General features: G+C 43.0%; 2 protein-coding genes and 1 long non-coding RNA gene across 4 annotated transcripts in view; all 3 read right to left on the bottom strand.

Moving 5' to 3' along the window:
* The window catches only part of LOC119372294 (uncharacterized), a 405,280-nt gene that overhangs the window by 43,753 nt on the left and 337,527 nt on the right, over window positions 1-24,000 (bottom strand). The gene's annotated exons all lie outside the window — the stretch shown is intronic.
* Window positions 282-15,059, bottom strand: LOC119372295 (uncharacterized). 2 transcript variants are annotated; one of them, XM_037642771.2, is made up of 7 exons: window positions 14,615-15,059; window positions 11,721-11,872; window positions 10,218-10,362; window positions 7,498-7,641; window positions 6,613-6,747; window positions 5,926-6,093; window positions 282-3,201 (listed from the first exon to the last, which is right to left on the bottom strand). In XM_037642771.2, the coding sequence occupies exons 1-7, from the start codon at window positions 14,807-14,809 to the stop codon at window positions 2,911-2,913; spliced, it is 1,230 nt and encodes a 409-aa protein (XP_037498699.2). In that variant the 5' UTR covers window positions 14,810-15,059; the 3' UTR covers window positions 282-2,910. The 2 variants fall into 2 exon arrangements, with proteins under 2 accessions (XP_037498699.2, XP_049275811.1); XM_049419854.1 differs by lacking the exon at window positions 282-3,201 and adding an exon at window positions 4,090-4,678.
* LOC125760129 (uncharacterized) lies at window positions 15,646-17,556 on the bottom strand. The gene is made up of 3 exons (XR_007417790.1): window positions 17,509-17,556; window positions 17,016-17,096; window positions 15,646-15,703 (listed from the first exon to the last, which is right to left on the bottom strand). It is a non-coding gene; the product is annotated as an uncharacterized LOC125760129 (long non-coding RNA).

The raw sequence follows: 24,000 nt of genomic DNA, 5'->3' as shown, positions 1-24,000 counted from the left end.
GGCTAAGTACCAGTTTGACCGTCAGAGCCGAAGCTCTGACGACCTTCATCCCACTTTCTCAGGTTCAGTTGGAGGCCGTTTCAACCACCGTTTTGCCCTTGCCTACGTGTATTTGTCACTGGCACATTACCTTGTTCTCGAATATTGATCAGTTGTATACAGCACGGTCGCAGACTAGGCACTCTTATGTTAATTAACGTTCAGTCATCAGCTTTCATATGAAATTTCCAGTAAATATCAGAGGCAATGTGCACCATAAGACCACACACATTGTTTACAAACATTTCTCTTAAATAAAAAGAAGCTCTACTGAAAAGGTATTTGAGCCTTTCGGCATTTCTGATTGCTCACCTTGTGCCTATATGCCTATATATACTCGTGAAAATAATTTGTTTATATGCAGGAGTGCTTGAGCAACTCTCATGGAGTTGAAAGATTGGCTCCACTAAAATACTTAAGTGCACATGCAGAGTACTGAAAGGAATTAGCACATCTGCAACTGTCGGCCTCGCTTTCCTGGACTTCACTTATACAATCGATTTTTTTTTTCGGTTACACTCCAATAGACAACATTACTCACTACAGCTTCCGGCGTATGTTCAACCAGTGCACTGTCTCTACTTCCCTGTCAATTTTATCATTTTCCGAGCATTGTAGCACAAGATTTCTTGAATTGTTTTGATTGACTATAAGCAGTGTACCATTAAATGAAATGTTTGTGCTGTATGCACTGCTTCTGTTCTTCAGTTTGCTTGCATGACATATTCATGTACTTCAATGAACACGTACAACAAACAATTTTATCGCAGTTTATTAAAACTCGAACAGTAAGAATCGTCACATTAACACAAAGACATGCACTTGCACGTACGGAGTCCCTTTCTGCACAGTGTACAAAGTGAACAAGATCACATGTAGTATGACTTGTGCGCTATTATTCACGGGAGCAGAGCCATATCACAGCAGTTCCCTAGAAAATGTCATGGCACTTAGTGACATTCATTTTGAAACATAAGCATAATACAAACACTTTAAGGCACAGAAAGCTTGCCATGCACCAACACCAGAGTACTACGACTTGAGCACTATTATTCACAAGGGTAGGACTATCACAGCTTTTCCTTGAAAATATCACATCACTTCGTGATACACATTTTGTAATCACCTTATATGGGCGTAATAAAAACACTTGAAGGCACAGAAAGCTTGCCGTGTGCCCATACTGAAAGACCAAGAGAATTAATAAACTCTCACCACTATCAGGACATACGACTAAAGCAAAACCAGGTGCTGTGTCAATAAAACACTTATTGCGTTTACTCAACCTCACACCTCTTGAAACTAAGGAAGGCAGTCTTCTAGAAAAGGCACGAGATCCAGCTGGCCTCTTTTTACCATAGCTACATGCCTAGAGTGGCCTAAGGTACAAATTAGTGGTAACTTCACTCTCGAACATATCATTTCGACCTGATAGCGCGATGACAAATGACTAGAAAAGTTGTGCTCCCAACATACACCCTAAAGTAGAGCTGATGAAGCACTCTTTTAATCTCGTGCCTTAAACGAACACAAAATTTCAAAACCATAGAAAAAAATATATATTTCAGAGCATGATGACAAATTTCTTATCAACAGGTGTTTTAGAGACAAGTTTCAGTTATGTTTCTAGAGGCAAAATTGTATCAGGTGGCATAAAAGAAGAAAAGGAAAAAAAGGCCACATAGAGCCACGACACAATGTTTTAGCACTCCTTTCAGCTCACTCAGTTGCCCCATAAGCTAATACTCGTGAGCAAGCTACAGGTGGGCCAGAGTGAGCATGAAAATGTATTAACACTCTGCTCCCTCATGAAAACTTTTTGTGTCTTAACAAGACTTGGTATAGCTTCTGTGAAACTAAAAAAAAGCTGGTCATAAAAGCATGTTACATTAAAATATTTAGGGTACTGTGAAGCTTTCCAGTATCTTTATATGATTTTGGAATCTAGGGCATTTATTCACAACTGCAAATAAATGACAGAAGATATCACTGCCTATCTAATTGTTAACATAAATTGCACGTCAAGCATGTCATACAAAAAGCCTTAGGCATAGCTCACATGACAAAGGGCAAAAGAGTGACGCATGCGTGTGACCTGCATCGCTCTTTTGTCCTGCGTCATTTGCACAACATCTGAAAGCTAGTTGAATGCTAGTTATGCACTGTCGTAAGAATGTTGTTCTCCAGTAAAGAAATAATATTCTTAAAATCAAACACTGCTTGTGTAACACAGCACTAGAGTGTACTAGAACAGGGGAGTGGTCGGAACGGCCGCATTACAGAAAGTCAAGCCCAAACCGGGTCAATCCACTTGTGGTGCTGCCGTCAGCGGTGTGCGTGCGCATCTCCACGAAAGTGGTGCATTGGTGGAATGCTTGCTTCCCACTCAAAAGATGCAGGTTCCAAATGCAGTTGTAGATGGTGTTTTTATCATCAGTGTCACTTGTTATAGCTGTTTTTTTTTTTCTTAAAGCTAGCTTCAGTTGCTACGTGTAGCTACAGAAAGTAACATAAAATGTGAATTGCCGTTTCAAGTTTGACATTCACAAACATCTCGGAAGCCATGCTTTACGTTGTTGTTGAATGCTATGCGGTGGTACTGCAAATAATTACGCTGTAAAATTTCTATTTCACCTCACATTTCACGTTACTTTTTGTGGCAACACGTAGTAACTGAAGCTAGTTTTAAGAAACAAAGGATAACTCTTAAATGACGATGCATTGCAGACTACCGATTGCACTGCCACAAGCAGATGGACCCTGTTTCGGTTTCACTCTTAGAAGCTCGTTCCAAGCACTCCCCTGTTCTAGTACACTCTAACAGCACCTTGAAAGAGTACACTGAAAATGTAACAAGTTGTGCATCCAGCTTCACTTTAACTGGCGCAAAATATGCAGAAGCTTGCTGTTTGCCCAGCACTGGGGAAACTTGTCTGTCTTGACCAAAACACTCTGAAGCAGTCCTAGAGTTTGTCCAAATGCCGAGGGATAGGTAAGGTCTTTTACGTAGTAAACTGTTAGGCATAAAATGAGGGCCTTTTCCAAGGATGAATACTTCAGGTCAATAACCTCATTGGGGCTTCCACAATAGACTTTTTGTGAAGACAATCCCCAAAAAACTTTGGGGCCAGGAATTGCAGAGTCTTCGTCAGAGAAGTCTTCCTGAAATAGATATCAAATTAGAAAGGTCTTGTACAGTCTGCACAAAAATGAATAGACGGAGACATGATTTCTATTAAGGTGCATTCACACTAGTGCTCGAAGCAGATGGCAGCAGCAGAACTTGCTAGTAGTCCGCTTGATTAGCCACCTAAGCAAATGGAAAACCAAGTGGCGAGTCCCATCGGTCTTGAACAGATTTCTTTGCTAGAGCAATAATGGAACGTTCCTGCTCTACCAGAAGATGGTCTTTGGCTGCACTAGCATGTAAACTTGCAATTACAAATACAAAATGGTTGCCAAGGGGTCAAGGCAATTCATGTATTCAATCAGAAACCTTAAAGGCATATTAACTGCGCTAATATACACGAACAAAAGACGAGGTAACACGACATGCGTAGAAAGTACCTCATGCTCCATGACAAAACTTCCACCCTCTCCCTTTCCGCGGATGCATTCTTCAAGAGCCAAATGTGAATTAAGATATTGAAGGAGTTGGACAGAGCAGAAGATGAAACAGTGATATGTTGGTAGTACACTTTCCTGAAGTAGCTGGTTCATGCTACTTCGAAGGAAAAATCAGCACGAAGACTGGACACAGGAAGAGGAGCATACAACATGAGAAATGGTGATATGTTTGCCTGTCTCGCACATCTCACTTTTGCAGAGTTGGGCACTCTTACTGCCACCCCTACCAGTATGTCCATTTTTCAGCTATTGCCGATGCTTTTCCAGAAAAAACAAGTCGAAAAGGTTAAAATTATACCTTGTGTGTGGTCTGCATGCATAGCTAAAGTTTGGTACGGAATAGGCACAGAAAAGAGGCAAGAGTGGCATGCAATCACTGGACTGAATTTCCAGGGGCAAAGGCAGAATTTGGGCGGGGGGGGGGGGGGGGTCAACTACTCTTTATGTATGTGTACGTCTATATATACACATAGAAAATTCAAATATTTTTGGGAAGGGGGTTCAACCCGTCAACTACCTGGCTTCACCAGTGTTGATGGCCTATCATGACTGGGCGAAATTAGTGGTTGTGGCAGCAGAACAAATGTGAATGTTGCGAACCACTACAGAACACAATTTAAACCCACACTGGCCTTTCTGCTCTCCTACTGCTTAAGTGTGAACGAAGCCTGAGTGAACACTTTTTGAAGAAAATAGCTGCCAGAAATTCGTTTGACATGTTCTGCGTGTCCCAGAAAGTCATGCATTAATATAAACAGAATACCATAAACTTGGGCATGATCAAACATAGTCGAAAAACCAGTGCAAAATTGCGACACAGTCAAGAAAGAAAGGACACTACGATAGCACTAGTGCTGTCAATCCTTTCTTTCTTGTCTACATTGTGATCATGCATTGGTGTTCTGAAAATAGGGATGGTGCTTTATAAAGCGTATCTGAAAACTTAAATACAACGTGCAAGAAGAAATAATGATAAAATTTTGCTACATTACTTTGACCACAGCTGGAGGCTCTACAAAATGAATCGGGAGTAGGGGCATAAAGAACAGCAATTTACAACATACACTTACATTGACACAATCAAACATCATTTAAGGATAGACGCCACTAAACACAGGCAACTAAAGATTTGCACAAAAGTGACATTGGTATAATTTTTATGGTGAAATGACATTTCGCTAATCTTATGCAAAAAAGAAAAAAGAAAACAGAACTGAAGGGTCATAAAGGGTGCAATTGCCAGGCCCTTTGGTTGTGTCCAGTATAAAGGCTCATTCACTTGCAAATAGCACTGGTCACGCAAACATTTGCGACTGACTAGTAAAAATGAGACTCAAAGTGACCAGAGTCCAAGACTGTGTGCGGTCTATATCGGCTGCTGCACAGGATTCACGTTGCTTTGCATTACCTTAGCAAAACATTTTCTGGGGCTAGTTGGTTCATGACTTTGGATGAAAAGAAATGTAACGCAATACAACACTAGGACAGAAAAGGAACACGGAACTGATGCTATTCCCAGCGCTGGACCCATGTTCCTTGAATATGCTAGTGTTGTTTTGTGCTACATTTTTTTCTTGCATTACCAATGCTCCATAAATTAAGCCAACGTAATGTTCCTGCTTATCTGACTGGTTCAGAGTTCTGCGACTGAAAAATCAAGCAACAATTGACTGGGCTAATGCAGCCATTTGTGAAAATTTACGAACAGACGCTTTGTGACTAAGTCACGTTACCGGTGCTAGTCGCATGTGTGAACAAGCCTTTACAAAACTGCTCCCCTTGCATTTTATTGCGAGGACGAGCAAACATTGTTATTAAGCATTCATCTTTCTTGTTTTGTGCCTAGGCCTGTAGTACTTGTAAGTATTACCGTAGAGTGCATCAATCATGCACGGACACTTAATTTCTCATTTACCACAACAAATGAGCCAGACTTTACCACTCCACGACAACCAGCAGTATCAGCCTATAAAAATATTGAAACAGATATGCATTCCCTTTGCCAAGCTAAGGCTTCCATTATTGCAGCTGGCTTGATTGTGCTTATACCCTGGTTTAAAAGCTTAGTTTATTTTGCTCTTGTAAGTACCACCACGACTGATTTTTACACACCTGCCACTGCCACCATTTCTTTCCATCCAAGAAATTGACAGATATCCCACCTTACGCACACTACAATATTTTACGACATATTTACTGAAGAACCGCTAAAAGTACGGAATGCGGAAAAGGCTAATAACAGAAAAATGAAAAGCCTACCAGTGTTATCAGTGCATATTTGGCATGATTACCCTTCAAGTAATCATCAATGTCAACAAAGTCCATTTCGCGGCCGCAGGTTTTTGACACAACTTCTTTTGCCAAGCGCAACCGTGCCAACATACTTGACATTTTGTCTTCAAATCGAAGCTCTGCTTCGATGGAGATCTGCAAACATAAAGTGATACTCCTTACAGCAGCAACAAGGGTAATGAAGATGTCACTAACAGTCGATACTGTGAGACAGACACATTGACTATCCCCCCCCCCCCTGGGTAGAGCAGCAGAATAAGTAATAATAATAATAATAATTGTTGGTATTTAACGTCCCAAACCCACGATATGATTATGAGAGATGCCCTAGTGGAGATCTTGGTCACACAAAAAAGACGGGGACAAAGGGAGGTACGACGACACCACCCGTGTAGTCGTACCTCCCTTTGTCCTCGTTTTTTTTGTGCAGTCAAGATGTCGGACAGTAAGCACCAACTCGGTCAAACCCAAGTTCTCCTGAAGCCGTAGTGGAGGGCTCCGGAAATTTCAACCACCCGGATTCTTTAACGTGCACATAAATTTAAGTACATGGGCCTCAAGCATTCTCGCCTCCATCGAAAATGCGAAAATGCTAGCTCACTAGCTAAATATATATTAGATGCAACAGTTTCTGATTCTTGTGTTGACACTTACAATGTCTTCATTCAGAAAGTAGCATGGCAAACATGGTGGAGGACTCAGTTTCCGTTCACTTAGCGAGGCTCGCAACAAAACAAGCATCCTTTCCTCGTCGAAAGGACCAGCTGGACTGGCCGCTGCTTGAAGGACCTAGAAAGTAAGAGCATATGCACTGCACTTACTATCAATAAACTTTTTTCTCAACGAACAAAAGACTAAGCTGAGTACCTTTCAGCAACCGTCACTTAACAACAATCGCTGTAACACAATTACCACTTCATTGAAATCTATGACATTCAAGTTTACACAAGAGTAGATGAGAAAGTTATGCAGTATTAAATTCCTTTTCCAATGATTACGTTACAGTGAAACTAACAAAAATGAACTTTTCAAAAAAAATGTTTCAATAAATTTTGAGCGTGGTTTAATGTATTTCCTTAATGTCCCTTTATAGCAAATGATACTGTTGTGAGCAACAGCAGTGCACATGACAAGTCACATGCCACAGTACACAGAGCATATTTTAGTTCCTTGTTAAAATTCAACCAGTGGAAACATGCTTTTTTATAGACGAAATGCTCTAGACCTGTGTAACTGTATCGCAGGAGCCGTCCCGAATAATAGTTTGAAAATAGTGTAGCTAAATTTTCTTTCATATCGGCACCGCCAGCTAAGAGCATTCGTGTGGTTTGTTAAAGCTATTATTTTTTTTCCTGAGCTCTGTTAAAACGATAGGGACAGTAAAACATGTACAAACAAATTATGTTAATGTTTTTGTGTCCCTGTTTTCTTGTCTGCAGTGAAAAAGAAAGCATGAAAAGCAGCAAGCAATGTTGTGTCCAGTATTGTTTGGGGCAGTTTTAAGAAACACATTACTCCAATTTTGCAATTAAAACTTACTGAAAGTTCTGACAATGCCACAGCAGCATCCAACTCTTCTGTTATGTCTTCATTTTCAGCAACCTGGGCCTGTGAGGGTACTTTCTTTGCTCTCCTATAACCCCTGTGCCGCCTTGCTTCCGCCAGCCGTGAAATGAACACGCTCTGAAATTGGGCAGTGTTGCATGAAACCAGCTTTAAATTACATACGTAATTAAAAGAATACCAAGAATGTATGTGTGTAAAAATTGGAAATGTGCAAACATGTGAACTTTTACGTCTGTAACAGGTACAGACAAAAGAACGGGCAAAAACAAGCGGCTTGCTTTTTCAATTGTCCATATGGTACCTGTAATGTGCAATACTTTTTTGTAAAATCCAGTCAGTTTTATAGACTTGAAAACCAACACTGCTGACAAGTTTTGTAGTAAAGTGCTGATCATCACACACAAGCACCTTTAAGGCAGGCTTAAGATAAATTTTTCTGGAAGTCACACATGCTGGTATTCTATTGTGATTAGCATTCTTTGGCAATTGCACACAGTTATAGTTATGTGTGTTTATTAGGGGTGCGCGAATAGTGAAATTTCACCTCGAATCGAATTCGAATCGAATAATGGCGAATAGTGGCCAAAAATATCGAATATCGAATGGTATATTTACACGAAATGTGTACCGCCATTTGCGGCAAGACAAAGAAAAAATCAGCGACGCTACGGCGTACCGACAGTTTTATTACGCACTTGTTCGGGAGTGGCTTTTGTTTCAGTTTTTATGGGTGCGCAAGCATGTTGATAGAAGAGCCGCCATTCCAGTCAGCAGCGCCACTCATAACCTCCTCAGAGAGGGGGGTACGGTATCTAGTTTTGTTTCCCCATGGTCGCGCCATACGGCTCATCTGACAACGTTAATGTGCTTCATCGCCATGGGTGCTCCGGACTCAAAAAACTTCGGGTGCCCATTCACAGCAGCGTTTTACCTGCGTGCCGAAACGATGGACGTTTCTGAACGAATGGTTCGGTGCGGCAGTGGCGACTGCACAGCGTGAACAAATTTTTACATGCAAAACCAATGGCCGAGGGTTTCGCAGGCCAAAGTCAGGACGTTTTACGGCGCTTGCTGCATACGCCACCGAACTACGCAAGAAGTCGTTTCGCAAACGAAGTTGTGAATGGCTTGACAGTTTTCTCATGTGTTTTTCTACGTGCGGAAATTGCATAATTTCCATTAAGATCAGCATGTGCTCGCTTTTGAACCAGGATGTCAGTGAAAGCTTTAACGGAGGGCCTACTGTAACGACGTTACTGTTAGTTTGTGCCACCCCACCCTAACGAAGTTGCACTATTGGCCTTTGTCGCGTTTTAGATATTCGTCCTGTCGAATTATTCGAAACTTCAAATACTACCTATTCGAAGGTCGAATCAAATTATTCGATTAGGCACTATTCGATTCGAATTCGAAACTCGAATATTCGCACACCCCTAGTGTTTATTCATGCCTAGCCTCACTCATGTCAACAGGGCTCACTGGGCATGTAGCGTGCATCAGTGAAACTATCTGATGTCAGCTTGAGTCAACCGAGTATATGCCACTGGGCGTGGACCAATCTTTAATACACCACATTCAACGCAGCTGTCAGGTTAGGCCTATTATTCCCAACATGGGAGCCCTAAGCACGTTCGCGTACATCTTGACGGACATTCATAAAGTTGTTCTTTTCCATTCCCCTTAACTTCAGTCGCTGGGTATGTACAGTCAGTATGCATCCGTACGCATTCGTACCCATAGGTCGGCATTAAAAGGTGGAACTCACTCATACTCAACAAATATATTTGGCACTTAAGGTTCACTCGGACTCAGACTCACCATTTTCCTCAGCTGATCTCACTCGGACTTAGACTCACTGAAAATTTTCTGACCCTGACCCACCTTGGACTCAAACTTATCAAAATATTACGCACACGGACTCACTCAGACTCACGGGCCGATCTGAGTCTGAGTGAGTATGAGTGATTCGACTCATGAGTGAGTTTGCCGACCTATGTTCATACTCCACTGCAGTGAACCTCCACAATGCTAGCTGGCATTGATGGATACGTGTCGCTCTTCAGAGTAATAAAAATTGTTTCAAATTAGATTAATTTCTGGTACAATCATAATGACGTCGTTATATGTACAATATTGTTTCAGTACTTGCTCAGACATGCGCCATGTGCTCACTTTAAAACTCTGTCAAATGGTGTGGAATATACCAAAAATCCACTCAAGTTTAGAAAAAGATATTAAATAAACCCTTGCAAAATGTTAGAAAGCAAACGTCGCTGGAGACTTTGGACAACTGGACTTCGTCTTTGTGACTGCAGCAATGGTATAACAGATGCTCATCATGTCCAAGGTGCACAGAAGCCCAGTTGGAGTTTGTGCATCATACAGGGTGGCAATGTGGTCTGTCGTTAAGTTATACGCTAAGTTATGTTATAATACGCACTAACATTGAGATGACTTCTGAAAAAAATTTTCAACACTCTACAAACTCTGAAATGTTGTACTAAGGATATCGTACAACACCCATTAGGATCCTTGTGATTACTTTTCAAATACTAGTACTTTTTAAATTTACTGCTTTCTGACCTTCGCTGAGATTGCCGTATGTTCAGTGCATGAAAAAATGCAGTACAATGGGAGAGATAGCTGGATGAAGTAAAAAGGTGTTTGCAAACCAAGTACAATTTGAAAATTACCTTTGGTGACTTTGTCCTTCCCTGCTTGTCTTTTTGAGCTCTTTCCCAAAGCATGTTTGGATACACAGATGCTAAAGATTCTCCTAAAGCAGAGTATTTCCACCGACGGATGGCATGGTTTTCATCCTGAATTAAGCCGTTTTTACTGAAAAATAATTAGGGTAAACACTTCAGTTGTGATCACTCATGTACATTTAATTATAACCAGGTTCCTAAAATAAGTGACCATATAGGGTAGCATGTACAGTGCTCTTATTAGTTCACATGGAGCAGTTGCATGTGAACTCGTAACTACTGGTGTGCTAAAATTCCCAATAAGGCTGACACTCACTGGGAATCTTAATCAATGCCAAAGGCTGTAATTCAGAAGCACTAAACAAGCTCGGCGCACTGGCGGACAATATACACAGACTTATTGTCACAGTTGCGAACAGAAGGGGGTGACTCAAGAACAACCTACTCAGTCTTCCATGCCTTGTTCAAAAGTCATTTTACCTATATGGCGCCTTTCCTCAAATGAAGTAAAGCTGGGAAGAACAAACTTGATACGCTCATTGGGTCCGCTCTCAAAAGAATACCTGGCCTACCACAGTCCACTAGCATGGAAAAGCTCTTACAGTTTGTCCTTCACAATACAATTCATGAACTAATCGAGGTGAATCATGCCACACAGATCTCTAGGCTTTCATTAACTAAGCCAGGCAATAAGATTCTTGACGAGGCAGGTGTACTGCCCAAGCAATCGCCGCTTTACAGGCACCCTCAGTCTAGGGAAGCTAACCATATTTTTAGAACCCATACCAAGAAACATTCATTCAGTGTAAAATGAGGGCTAGAGAATTGCACGACAAAAAACCATCCTTAAGAGAAGGAACCCACATAAAGCTGATTCTCTTAGTTGATGCGGCCAAGCACAGTAGAGAAGATAAGCATGCAGTCTTGGTTGTAGATGTACATGGAACGCTGATTAGCACAGCGTCCGTTTGCATGAAACACATTCAGGTGGCGGAGGAGACTACGATAACCTTGGCCCTCCATGCTACCAAGGGCCCAATGAATGTCTACTCAACGACTTTATAATGACACTATCAGCATTGCGCAACATGTGCCAAATTTCTGAATGTGCTTTCATGTGGGGCATTCTTATAAGTGCTCCATTCAACCTGGCAAGATATGCATCTGTGGCGTGGCAATGCTTACACATTTAACAAACAAAACAAATTGCACTGATCCTAATAACAAAGCTTATCTGATAAAGTGTGCATAAAGTAGCTAATACTTAACGATGGTAAGAATTCATGTTCTGTCATTATAAACAAGCATGGTATGTTTAGATCAATCATTTAGATGATGATCTTATTAGTTTTTTATTACACGACCAGCTGACTGAGTTTATGCTTTTACTATACTGTACAAGAATGTATTTGTTATTCTTTCAGATATATGAACGAGTACGCAGATATTATGTGAAATTCAACACTGGACTATAATTATAATACATACTCAAGAAAGTGAATAAGTTCATGGCGGAGCTGCCTTGATTGTCGACGGTGCTCACTTTCACTCAGGTCCAATCCATTGAGTAGTGGCTGAACAACTGGTGAAAACTGAGGTAGGCGGTTATCAACAGACCACCAGACGCTGGAAAGCGTAGACTGTAGGGAGGCAAAATTTAAAACAGACTTTGTAATTTCATTCTTCAGGATACACATCTCAATAGTGATTACCAGTTCACAAACACGACGTAAGATGCACAAAAAACCAAATGTGACAAATAAACGTGGGCCATCAACAGTGGAACATATTGCACACCATCACCTATGAAGTACAAAACAATATTGTTTCACAGCTACCAAACAGATATGTAGTCAAGAGAAAGCTTAGCACACCGTCATCTTTATACACAGGAGAATATGACTTGAGAATTAGAAAATAATCTTTCAGCACTAACTTGAAGCTACAGCAACAGGTTTCTTGTATGTAGGTACCAATGCTGCTTCTTAACGCAAACCTTGTACAAAGTTTTGTGTGACCAACAAGTCTTACAACACAGGCTGTATATGTGCCGCAGTGTATATGCATTGAGGAATACGAAACACCTTGGTACCTCTGGAATACCAATACACTGGCCATGGAAGGTGCAAACTTTCAGGAGCAATTACAGTCTCATGACAAGTGTCACTACCAACAAATGCATTTATCTTTTCTGCATATTCACTTGAGGTCTGCAACTGACACTTTAAGAAAACTTGATTTCGGAAACATACAATGCTTAATATGCTGCAAAAGCATGGTGTTTCACTAGTGATTCCAAAAGCAATAATGTCATGTTCCCTGAGTACCACATTGTTCACGGATATTTTTGGTACTGCAAGGCCAGTCTCTCCAACATGGCATTCAGGCAGCCCAGCATTACAGAAAACTGAAGAAAGAATAACAGGAACTCCTGAAAGTGGTATTTTTGTGGCTTCATGCAGGTGTTTTGGGCTGCCATCATCATTCCAGAGGGCATGAGATGTGTTAATCTGTAAAAACTCACTCACTGAGAGTGGGACGTTCTTAAAGTTAAACATTTTTTTTGCTTTAGGAATGGCATTTTTTGCTTCCATTCTCATCGTCCAATGATGACGCCCTGGGCCATGTGTCTTTATTTGCTCTACAACGTGCACCAACATGTGCATTTTAGGGAAAACTGCAGCTTCACCATAGCATGCTACGAAAAGTTCATGATGACTAGCAACTATGTCTTCAAGATCACCAACAGCATCTACGGACAAAAATGGTGACAATACTAACTGCGTAGTCTGTGCTAAACGCACTAGGCATTTAACATGTGGTGACCCTTCTGGAAGATAGTCATCAAGGATCAGTGGCATATGTAGAATCAACACAAGAGAGGCGCTTGCGGATGAAACCACTTTTAGGTCCGTTTCAAAAGGCCGTGGTTTGTCACTTGTGCTTATTGAACGATGAAATACAAAATGTGTGATAGCATCATTAAGCTGTTTAAGTGACAGCCACTGTTTTTCTCTGATTGCAGCCTTGAGAAATAAATGTATTTCTTTTGGTATAATGCCTTCCAGTAGGATATGCATGGGATCATATAATACATCTTTTGTCAACAAAAAAAAAGGAAATGAAGTCAGCACTGATTCCCCCTTAATTCCGAATTCCTTAGAAAGCTGCTTTTTGTCTGCAACTGACGCTGCTTGGTTTAGTTGCTGCATTTGCAATTTTATATCAGTCTCTGATCTCAGCTTACACTGTCCATGTCGGACATGCTGTGCATAAGTGGAAGACGGCTCAACACAAGTTCGGCAGGAACGAAATACAGTTGGGCCAAAGGATTCTTTAAAACCTGCCAATGAATGGGCAGCTAAAGAATCTCCTGTAACAGTCATTACAGTACCAAAAAATCTTTCACGACCTCTATCTGTGTCAAAAACCATTCCCTCATTGGCCAGTGCTCTCAGCACTTCAATAAAATTTCCAAAAAACTTTAACCTGGCACTGTGCTTCTTCAGGTCAGCTGTGTGACCAGTCCCCATCAAAAAAATTCCAGATAGTTTAGAACGCTCAGATGGTGGCAAGTTTAAGATGGTCACGTAGAAGACACTGAGCTTACCCAATTTTCCTCTTTTTGTGCCAATTGGGTTGGCAAGTTCTATGTCGTCATAATACAAGTTGAGAAGAACAACATTCTCTTTGTGCTTATGCAAAATGGGATGTGAATGAAACCTTGTTCCATCCCAGAAGTCACTAAGCACAGAGGCATTTTCCATTCTATAAGGCTTTCTTACATAGTCCACAATTTCCGGGTGCCTCAAGACATTTTGAAGGAGGTCTGCTAACTTTACAATGTAAGCCTTGCCATTCCCTAAGAGTTTTACCTCAGTTGGCGGCACATAGATTCCCAAATTTTGATAGTGTCGCTTTCTTTGGCGGTCAGTTTTAATTTGCTCAATATCAATTGGCATTTCAGTCACATCAAACATCTTCTTCACCTCTTCAACAACAACGTCGACAACAACCTTGTGACATCTGTGTTGTCCTTCCAGCCGCCTACAGAGTCCTGTCAATCTAGCAACTACGCTGTCACTTTGACTGCTTTCTTGTGGTGGAGGAGGAGTGAGCCTCAATGTATCTTCAGCACTGCTGTCACTGTGTGGGCTGGTTTGGGAGACAACAACTGTCTGTTGTTTACATGTTTTAAAATGTTGCCTGTACTGCGTCATGACACCAAACATGGTTTTGCACATGCTACACAAGAACAATGGCTTGCAATCACTGTGATAAGTTTTCGTGTGATAGGCAAACGAGGTATATGCACCACAAAAAAAGTCACAATAATAGCACACATGCTGCCCTACGAGGCTTGGCGGGATTTCATCTGTTACCATCGCTGATGCTGATGCTGTCTTCAACGCGTCATCTGTTGTAGCAACTGCGGTTGACCTCGTGGACGCCTCAGGTGTCTCTGTAGCAGCACTAGACCTTGCATCAGTTGTGATGGTAGCTGCAGATTGTACAGAGGTGAATTCCATATGAGGTGTTTCGCGTGGTCCTTGCAAGCTTTGTTCTGTGCCTGTCATTTGATGAACAGCATCTCCTGCGTGGTTAAAAGATCAGTAAGAACAGCCTGCGCTGCTTAATGTACCAGTAAAAAATGTGAACATCAAAACCGATTCACAAACAGTGTACAGTACTCACGAATTCTAACACGACATCAAATTTTTTAAGTATAACGACTGGTATGCACAATTTCTCAAGATAACCACGTCCCGTCGTGACAAATCGGGTCTCTAAAGATAACATGGGCTCTGATCAACGCATTTGCATCGAAATTACACCCAAGTGACCTGAAATGAAGACAGTTGAAACAAAAATGTGTTCGTTACTTAGCCCTAATTGTCCTGTTTCAATGTGCGAGTACTCTAACTGAGAGATCAGCCTGAATTTATATTACTCACTGCAAGCCCAACACATTTTAGGTGAATCAATTTAGTGAACATTTTTAGAGCTTTAGATGATCTGCATTAACTACACGTGAGAAAGTGTAGGTGAAGAAGCTAGTATGGAACATGACGCTTTGATTGATCAACCAAATGCCTTAACACGACATAAAGGAACAGGTTGATTGTAGTAATTCCTGCATGTTTGATCTGTTGTCATAGACAACCGGCACTTATAGTTGTGTCATGCATGCTGTCATAAATGCACTTTTTCTAGATACCCTGACCGTGATCCTTAGCGCTATGACACTTCTCACGTTTTGAAAGAACTACTCATGAAATCTAGTTACAGTGTAAAGTATCAGCAGTGCGCTGGCAACAAATTGACACCCCAGAGATGCTGCAGTAATTTATGGTATCACGGCATCTTTACAAATTTGTATTGGCACCCACCGGTATGCTGTGAAGCAGGCATTACCAAGCTGCTGGTGCTGGCACCTCCAGTAGCAGTACGTTCGTATTCTTGAGCAACACCTGCACAGTGATAAATGCACTTGCATCTCAGTGACTCAGTGCTTCCTGAAACTGTGGTAAGCTGTAAATCATACAATAGGTAAGTTAGACAACCTGGTTAAAATATGAGCTATTCAAACACAAATTATTATTAATTGCCGAGACCTCTCTCATGCTAAGGAAAATACTGTGATAAGTTAGAACAGAGCTAGAAGAATGTAATTTTTGAATAGGCTAGGCGGTTCATAATAGGGAAATTCACACTGCAGAGCTTCCCAAGTGCAGTGCTCACAAAGTAACACAGCCAACAGAGAACTCAGTTTTCTTTAAGGAAAACAGGCACGGCAGCAGTCAGCTGTAGGTTCCTACTGTGCTAGCTCAATGGCTTGATGCCTCATATCATAAGGGGTGGGGTGCCCAGGTCCCCTCCACCCTCAAAATTTTGATGGAGGGAGTGTTTTAATCAAAATAAATAATGAAAATAGCAACTTTCCTCATACAGTCAAGGCCTTCAGCAGATGCCCCCCCCCCAAAAAAAATCCAAGCTACGGGCATACTCATTCGGTTAACTCAACTTTGTCATGCAGTATACAAAACAGGAAGTACGGTCTTTCTAATTGTGCAAGGAGTCATTAGCCTTATGGTGCCACTGATTTTTGCATTACTTGTGTCAGAGAGACCAAACAAAGAAAACTATTCACACATAGTTTATGTACACGTTTCCTTCTCTTTCTGCAAACACACTCATAAGTTCTAATTTTAATTGAATGGAAACTTTGTACTGTGCAGTGTAACACTGCATGGAACTAAACTCTCATGGAAATATATGTATGCTTTGCTAATTGGTGAGGTAACAAGGTGTACCTTTTCTATTTCATGGCTAGGAGCAGTACACACAACTGGCAGAACTGAAATCCATTCATAAATAAAAGTTCATACATCATCAGTAAATTAAGACTTTCAGAGGGCTCCAACCAAAAAATGGGCTTATCAGTAAAGGCAAATGAAGTGACAAAGACATATTATGACCTGGAAGAGTGCCATTCTCTATTTCAGAGCTTTGTTTCAAAGGTGATTGTGTTACTTCGCAGCATCATGATATTGCTATATAAGTCTCTTTTTGCGGCAAAATGCGAGTTGCCAGTGCTCATATATGACGCATTAGGCGGCAATACCGTCGGAAGCAGATGCCTCACAATTCAGTTACCTAGTACACGTCAGTCGCATAATAAATCCAAGCTAGTGTATTACCGCGTCTCTGATTAAACTCCAGTTAGAGCCAGCGGCCTAACAGAACTGCGTGGAATCTCAGATAAGAATGATGTACACTAACCGGTATTGTGAGTTTCAATCGCCTCCTGCGATTGACTGGGCGGCACATATGGCGGCATGAAGAACACATTCTCTGTAGACCCTGAAAAACGCATGCGGTTTCAATTACTGAAAACTTACACAAGCTGGCATGCCACAAATAGGTCGCGAAACAAATGCGAGCCATGAACTGAGTAAAATGAAAACAAACTTGTCATAATGCATGTACACATGATAAGATGACTGGCTGTTAAGTATTGTATTCTGAGAAAAAGCGCATCTAGGATGGGATGTAACGAAGATGACGCACAAAGCATGCAAATTCGGGAGTAGTTACTGCTGTGCTTAATGTTCCCCGCCAGTACAACACGGTGATACATGTACATACATAACTGGCGATGTGTAGCCCCCTCCTCCCCTTTTTCTTTTTTCTTCGTCCACTCTGCAAAATTGCATCCTGCACATGCATTAGCAGATATCACGACACCATCAGAGAAACAAAAAAGCCCACTTACCAATTCGAACATGTTGTACTGGACTGTGGCCGCAGTACGCACACCAACCGGCCTGGTATGGTGCGGAAGGCTCATTGTTCACGGCGCGGCAAAATACGTCGCACTCACATTGCGGTGAGGTACATTGCCCTCGATACACACCTTTCATATCCATTGATGAGAACATCTTTCACAGCGGCAGGCGCAAAGCGCGCAGCCGACGCAGTTGACTCAAACCTCCGTCGCCTGCAAGTCCCGTGATGGCGCGAAATGGCGCGAAACTTAGCCAACTTAGCTTCCGCGGTTCTCGCCTCCGCTTTCTTGTTTTGTTTTTTTTTTCCTTCCCCTCACGCGCAGCGCGTCGGGAATCACGAGCGCGGTGCGCGCGCCTTCGCGCGCATGCGTGGTGCAGTTGTTTCCGACGCTTCGCCGCGCGCTCTCGCTTCTCTCGCGCGTGCATCGGCCTGCGGGGCCGTATACGGACTTCGGCCGCTTATCAGAGAGGCCGCGTAAAGAGAGTAACGTATATTTCTCTTCGCCGGGCTGTCCATAGCCGTGATGATGAACAGTACGTAGAAGGATGCCGCCTATATCGAGGCTATTATCCAGGACCGTACTGAGAGTGTACATGTGCACCGGATCTTCAGAACTTTCTTTTGAATTATATATATATATATATATATATATATATATATATATATATATATATATATATATATATATATATATATATATATATATATATATATATATATAAAGCCACAAAGAAAAATAATTCAGAAATACTCTCCGACGTGCGGAATGGAACGGGCGACCTATCGCTCCGCAGTGCGGCGTTAGACGGCTAGGCCTAGATGATTACCGTCTTTCAGCATGCTAATGGCGAGCTATTTATATACAGCATTTACTTCGCGTGCTTTATTACTCACCAGCGAGATGGCGCGAAGTGCGCGAGGGGCACCCTTTAACGGTCATCGGCCCACTCGTAGCGCTGCGCGCGCGCCTCCGTGCACTTCGCCCTACAGGGGGTGGCCGCCTGCATGCGCGCTTCTCTCGTGGAGGGAGGAGGCGGGTTGTATGTCTTCTGCTTTCACCGCGATGTCTGCGCTGAATTTACAGAGCGTACGAAGATCACTTCGCTTGCTGCAGCGGCCGTAACGAGCACGTTATGCAAACAGAAATAAGTAACAACTGTGACACTTGATAGTTTGCGCTCGTCCTGTGTTGTTGTTTTCGTGTGTCCTGTGCGCTTGAGCGACGCGCCGGAAATTTTGATCTGCTTTCCGCTCTTCGCGTTACTTTCCAACTTGTGGCTATCGCATTCACTGCTTCGCCGTTGAGGCGAAACTGTGACTTTTTTTTTCATTTTCGTGTTTTCTGAGCTCGTCTGACAGTAACTAAAGACGCATTCACACTTGGTCTCGAATGGGGCGAAAGCCGCAAGACTCACCAGAACATCGCTTGCTTCGCCACCTAAGGGGCCATGTGGTGAGACTGATGCGAAAACCATGCGGCGAGACTGACGCTTAGAACCACGCGGCGAGGCCGAGGTGAAAGCGGAACGGCTTTCCGCTTCACGAAACGCCGTACATTGGACGCGCGTGCATATACGCCACGTGATGTAAGCATCCCGCCGCGAATTCACAATGGCGTCCAAGGAATCGTGGTGGTTCGCATAGCCGCAATCGCATGCTACCCGTGCCGTAAGACAAAATTCACAGCCTCGACTAGAACGAGCCTCGCCACGGTGGTCTAGTGGTTATGGCGCTCGACTGCTGAGCCGCAGGTCGCGGGATCGAATCCCGGCCGCGGCGGCTGCATTTTAGATGGAGGCGAAAATGTTTGAGGCCCGTGTACTTGGATTTAGCTGCACGTTAAAGAACCCCAGGTGGTCGAAATTTCCGGAGCGCTCCACCACGGCGTCTCTAATAATCATATCGTGGTTTTGGGACGTTAAACCACAGATATTATTATTATCGACCAGGACGCGTTCTTCTAGAGCCAGGTTTGCATTAAGATGACCGAGAGGACAGGAATTCGCAGGAGTTATAGCAGCAACAATTTGTCGTGCCCCTGGGCACCTCGCGTTTGCACATCTGCCGCCGCCGCTGCCGACGTGTCCGCTTATGTGGTTTCTGATGGTGAAACAGCTGTTTGAAAAGGTGAAGGCTATTTCTTTTCCGTGTTTTGCATGCGTAATTTTAATTTGGTACGAAACTATATGCTCAGAAAACTGGACAAGGGGAGTGTAATCCAGAAGTGGCGAAGGCGGTGGCGGCATGCTGGAAGCGCAGAACAAATGAGAACGTTTTCACCGCGCGCTAACACGGTTCTCCGGCCGCTCTCGCTCTTTTGCTATATTTTCCCTCCTTAACTGTGAACGCACCTTAGGGGCCGTTCCGGAGTCTGCGCACACCATGGGGAACCTTTAGATGACATTCGAGCATCATCACACGCCTTTGTAATGCTTCCGACAGGATAGGACGTGATTTTTTTTCACCTTGCTGAATTTTTCGTTCAGAAAGCTCGAAAGGCGCTTGGTTTTTCTTTTTATTTCTTTTTTTTTCTGCACATTTAAGGAGTTCTGCCAGTGACGTGTTCCCGGGACCGGCATAGGGAAAAGGAAGTGGCCATAGGGGACCCGAACTACAGGAGCAGAGATGCCTGCGCGTACTTCCGCGAAGCATTAGAAGGCCAGCGATGGTAGATCGAATCTGGCGTTTGGCTGGCACTGGACTAAGAGGAAGCTGCCACCGCGCTTGCGGCAGCTGATAGTAAAACACCGATGTGCTCGCCACCGAAATCAAGCGCGGTGGTTCCTTACTGCGCAAGGATATATTTCTTTACGGTCACCAACACAACGCCGTCGAGGTTAACTTTGGTTCGATCCAATTCCTGGAGGCGTTTTTCTCGTCGCGTGCCCTTTAGGGGGATTAAATCGTCACTTGAAGATATAGAGGGTGTTTTTTTAGACAATACCTATTTTTTACAAAAATGCTATGGCAGTCTTGCCCCTGTCGTTTTCGCAAACGAACGTTTCCCCACCGAAAGTTACATTCAGACGAGCGGTTAACAAAAACTCGTTAACTTTGTAATTATTAGCTTTAGGACCGTTGTTTATATGGAAGAGTTGCAGGGAGTGACAATTTATGACTTGCCCATTTTTTTAAATCTTGAGCAACGCACGTAATTTGCAATAATAATCACCGCAATTTGAAGGCCCCGATCTAGGGGAAACCCAAACTGAGAGCATCGGGAACGCAGGAAATGCGTTATCCCAAATGCGTCAGACCGCACGCTAATGTGAAAATCTTTGAGAAAAGGCGTGTCGCAGCATGTTATGGCCAGGAAAAACTGCAAGCTGCCTGGAATACACAAGTGACCGCTTATTCTTTGCGCTTGGTGTGTAGTGCTGATCCGCTTCTTTTGAAACAGCACTTCTCGTCTAATAGTTATGCAGGCGGCATCTGTAAGAGAGGCTATGTGACATAACTACTAATGCACGAACAGTTCTGCCTGAAATAATGAATGTTTCTGTAATTACTTCTTCAGAAAATCGATGAATGAGAGTGTTACGCCCACTGAAAGACGTCTTCAACCTCTCGCAGCTATGAATAAGTACTCAGCAGGTCACGATGGTAGTGTCGCACTTCCTGAAGTCGGTTGGACAGCATCCGTTCGGATAAACATTGCGCTTTTCATTGTCTCCCCTATAAGCCAGGGAAGCCATCCATTCTGCAGTATTAAACAAACTTGTTTAATATATGTATGGCCACGACATTACAAAGTTGACATGAGTCGCTCAATAAACTTGGTTTTTTTCTTTATAGTTTTCATTTTAACACGAAAGTGTTTTATGCCGGGTTCCACCAAGACTTCAGTGACGTATTTCCGTCACGGGAATGCCTTCTAAAAAATTACACGATCAAATGGCAATGAGAAAACGTTCCGTCATCCAACGGGCATCGAACCCACGACCACTCTATCCGCAACAACAGATACCGGGCACGCTATCCACTGCGCCACGGTCACAGTCTCAGGAGGCTTTACAAACGCGCCTTTTATATCTACCACTTTCCCCGCCGACCGGGAAAGTGGTAGATATAAAAGTGTTGCCCTCTGGGAGGGGTAAAGTAAATAATTCGTCATTACTTTGGCCTCCACGATTAGCACCTGCAACGCGTTACAGGTCCGTCCCATTCGGCGCGTTTTCAATAGAAATTAAATTTTGTCAACGCCTTAACGCACCGCGAGGTGGCGATCTTAGCCCAAGCGTCGTAAAAGCGTCGGCCTCGCTCATAGTAGAGTGACCTAGAATAAGGGGAGTGTCCAAAGCGCCGGCTCCAGCGTGGGCCTTTTGCCGTGAACTCCCGCGCCGCGCCGCTGCTGCGCCGGACCCGTGGGCTTTCCGCGCTCGGGAAGCGCGCGGAAAGCCAAGGGCGTCTGCTACGCGCTGTAGTTTTTAGGGGCGAAGCTCCTTAAGGCGGCACCCGTTCGTCCCTCGTAGTCGTAGTCGTAGTCCGTAACCAGTCTTACGCTTTGACCTCCAAGGTGGTGCCGGTGGGAGATTTTTCCTGTGCGTTGTTGAACAATAAAAAATTCGCAGCGGTAGCTAAAAGCCGACTTCTTCTGTCTCTCATTCCCATTAGCAGCCATTCTTTACCTCCAAGGTAGTGCCTGGTGAGATTTCTCCTGTGCGTGATTAATCAATAACAATTTTGTTCAAAACGCTGTTGATTGATGAAATAAACCAACGAAAGACGCCAGATGTTTTCGTAAAAGCAAAACGGAAGAACGCCAGATGTTTCTAAAGCAAGAGGAAAAGACGCCAGCTGCTTAACGAAAGACGCCAGATGTTTTCTAAAGCAATGGTTTTCTAAACAATCAAAATTCACAGCGTACATGTAAAATTAAAGTGCGCTGCAAGTCGTCATAACTCATCGAACCTTTAGTATAAACGCGCCCTATCTCACGTCGGTGATGATGTACTGGGCAGAATTCACGGAAGATTCACGGTTTACCGATGAACCTCCGCAGCTTCGCCCACTCATCATCATTCACTCCGTGGATATGCTGTGATTTTTTTGCTCCGCGGTTCCACACAGGGCACTTGAAGTCTACTTAACTTTTACAGTGCGGTGCGGAATGGAGCTTATCCATCTTTAAGCGTTGTGTTAGTGCTGGGGCTACAACAGAATGCAAAAAATCTTGTGTCAAGCGGCATCAGCGTGGTCTAGTTCCGGTCACAAAGTCCGAGAACGTTGGTGCGTGTGTAAAAACGCGCAAAACGGACACGCACAAGCAAAGAACGAAAAAAGAAACCTTATTCGCGCGAGTAACTGGGCAATAGTATCACGCATGCACCATGCGTGATAAAAAAATAGTAAATTGCAGGCGCAGTCAGCTGAAATACTTGCGCGCAGTGACCGATTCACACTACGAGCTTTTTACTCATAGTCGCCACTGGTTTGCTAGCCATATGCACACCGCTTTATTCGACAATTTATTAGCCTACACTAGCTCTTTGTTATGGACGGAGCACACCGGGAAGACGCAAGGGAAACAAAAAAAATAACAGTAGAGCGGCCATACGACCGCAATGCTGTTGGCTTATTTTTGCTTCTGAGGTAGCGTACAACAAGGCTCACCGTGCGCAAACATTTGAAAGAAAAGCAATGCCAGGTAAACTAACCTTATTCCGCAAGTTTTTGCATAAAAGGCGTAATATAGAAAATGCTTTACAAATATCCATATATCATGAAACAAAGTTACAAATGCCCCCATTCTTGCTGTACAAGCTGCCTGAAGCTAAAATACGGAAAGAAATTGGCAAATGGATGTGTAATATCTCAATCACTTCAGAAAATTGTTCAAAGGTCCCTTATGTACACCTAGCCTGAAAAAATGCAACATGCGATAATATATATATATATATATATATATATATATATATATATGCATTGGATAGCTGAACGTTAGTATGGAACGTTCGCACGAGATGCATGCATTGCTTCAAGCCTTCACTATACGAAATGAAAACAGTTTCAAACAACTCATTCTCAACTTCAGATGTTTTCACGGTTCTCGGAGGTTAGCGTTCGCCCAGTTCAGAGACTTTACAAAAAGATGTGGACGAGTAGTTACATAAAATACAATTTTTCCGTGGCAGTTGAGTGCGCGCCAACAGGGCACCCGACCGCAATTTCCCGCTTTTTCCTAATGACCTCAATATAGCGTCCACGACAATTTCGTGCTAAAGCTCCGGAGTACCCAAATAGCAAGTCTGCTCATCTCTTGAATAAATATAAAGAATGACCAGACGGGTAAAGCAAGCCTCTTTTGTCTCGCAGACGCGTACAATAAGCTGCTCTGAACTGAGAATCACGTTTGATTTCGGGCGATCGCTCGTAACATGAAGTGGGACATCCACGATGTTGCGCTGTTATCGTTTCATTTTGTTTGGTTTGACTTTTTTTAAAGGCTAAAGCCTTAGACGCCTCATCAAGCACAAAA

The sequence above is a fragment of the Rhipicephalus sanguineus genome, chromosome 10 (genome assembly GCF_013339695.2).
Source record: "Rhipicephalus sanguineus isolate Rsan-2018 chromosome 10, BIME_Rsan_1.4, whole genome shotgun sequence".
Lineage (NCBI taxonomy): Eukaryota > Metazoa > Arthropoda > Arachnida > Ixodida > Ixodidae > Rhipicephalus > Rhipicephalus sanguineus.
This window is presented reverse-complemented; position numbering and strand designations above follow the sequence as displayed.

Bases quoted from the DNA above. Each gene is read 5' to 3' on its own strand.
- LOC119372295 (XM_037642771.2), bottom strand. From the start codon at position 14,809: ATGACAGGCACAGAACAAAGCTTGCAAGGACCACGCGAAACACCTCAT. The intron at 10,363-11,720 runs GTATGTATTATA...ATTATTTTTCAG, and splicing joins GAACTTATTCACTTTCTTGA to TAAAAACGGCTTAATTCAGG. The intron at 6,748-7,497 runs GTAAGTTTTAAT...CTTACTTTCTAG, and splicing joins TGGCATTGTCAGAACTTTCA to GTCCTTCAAGCAGCGGCCAG.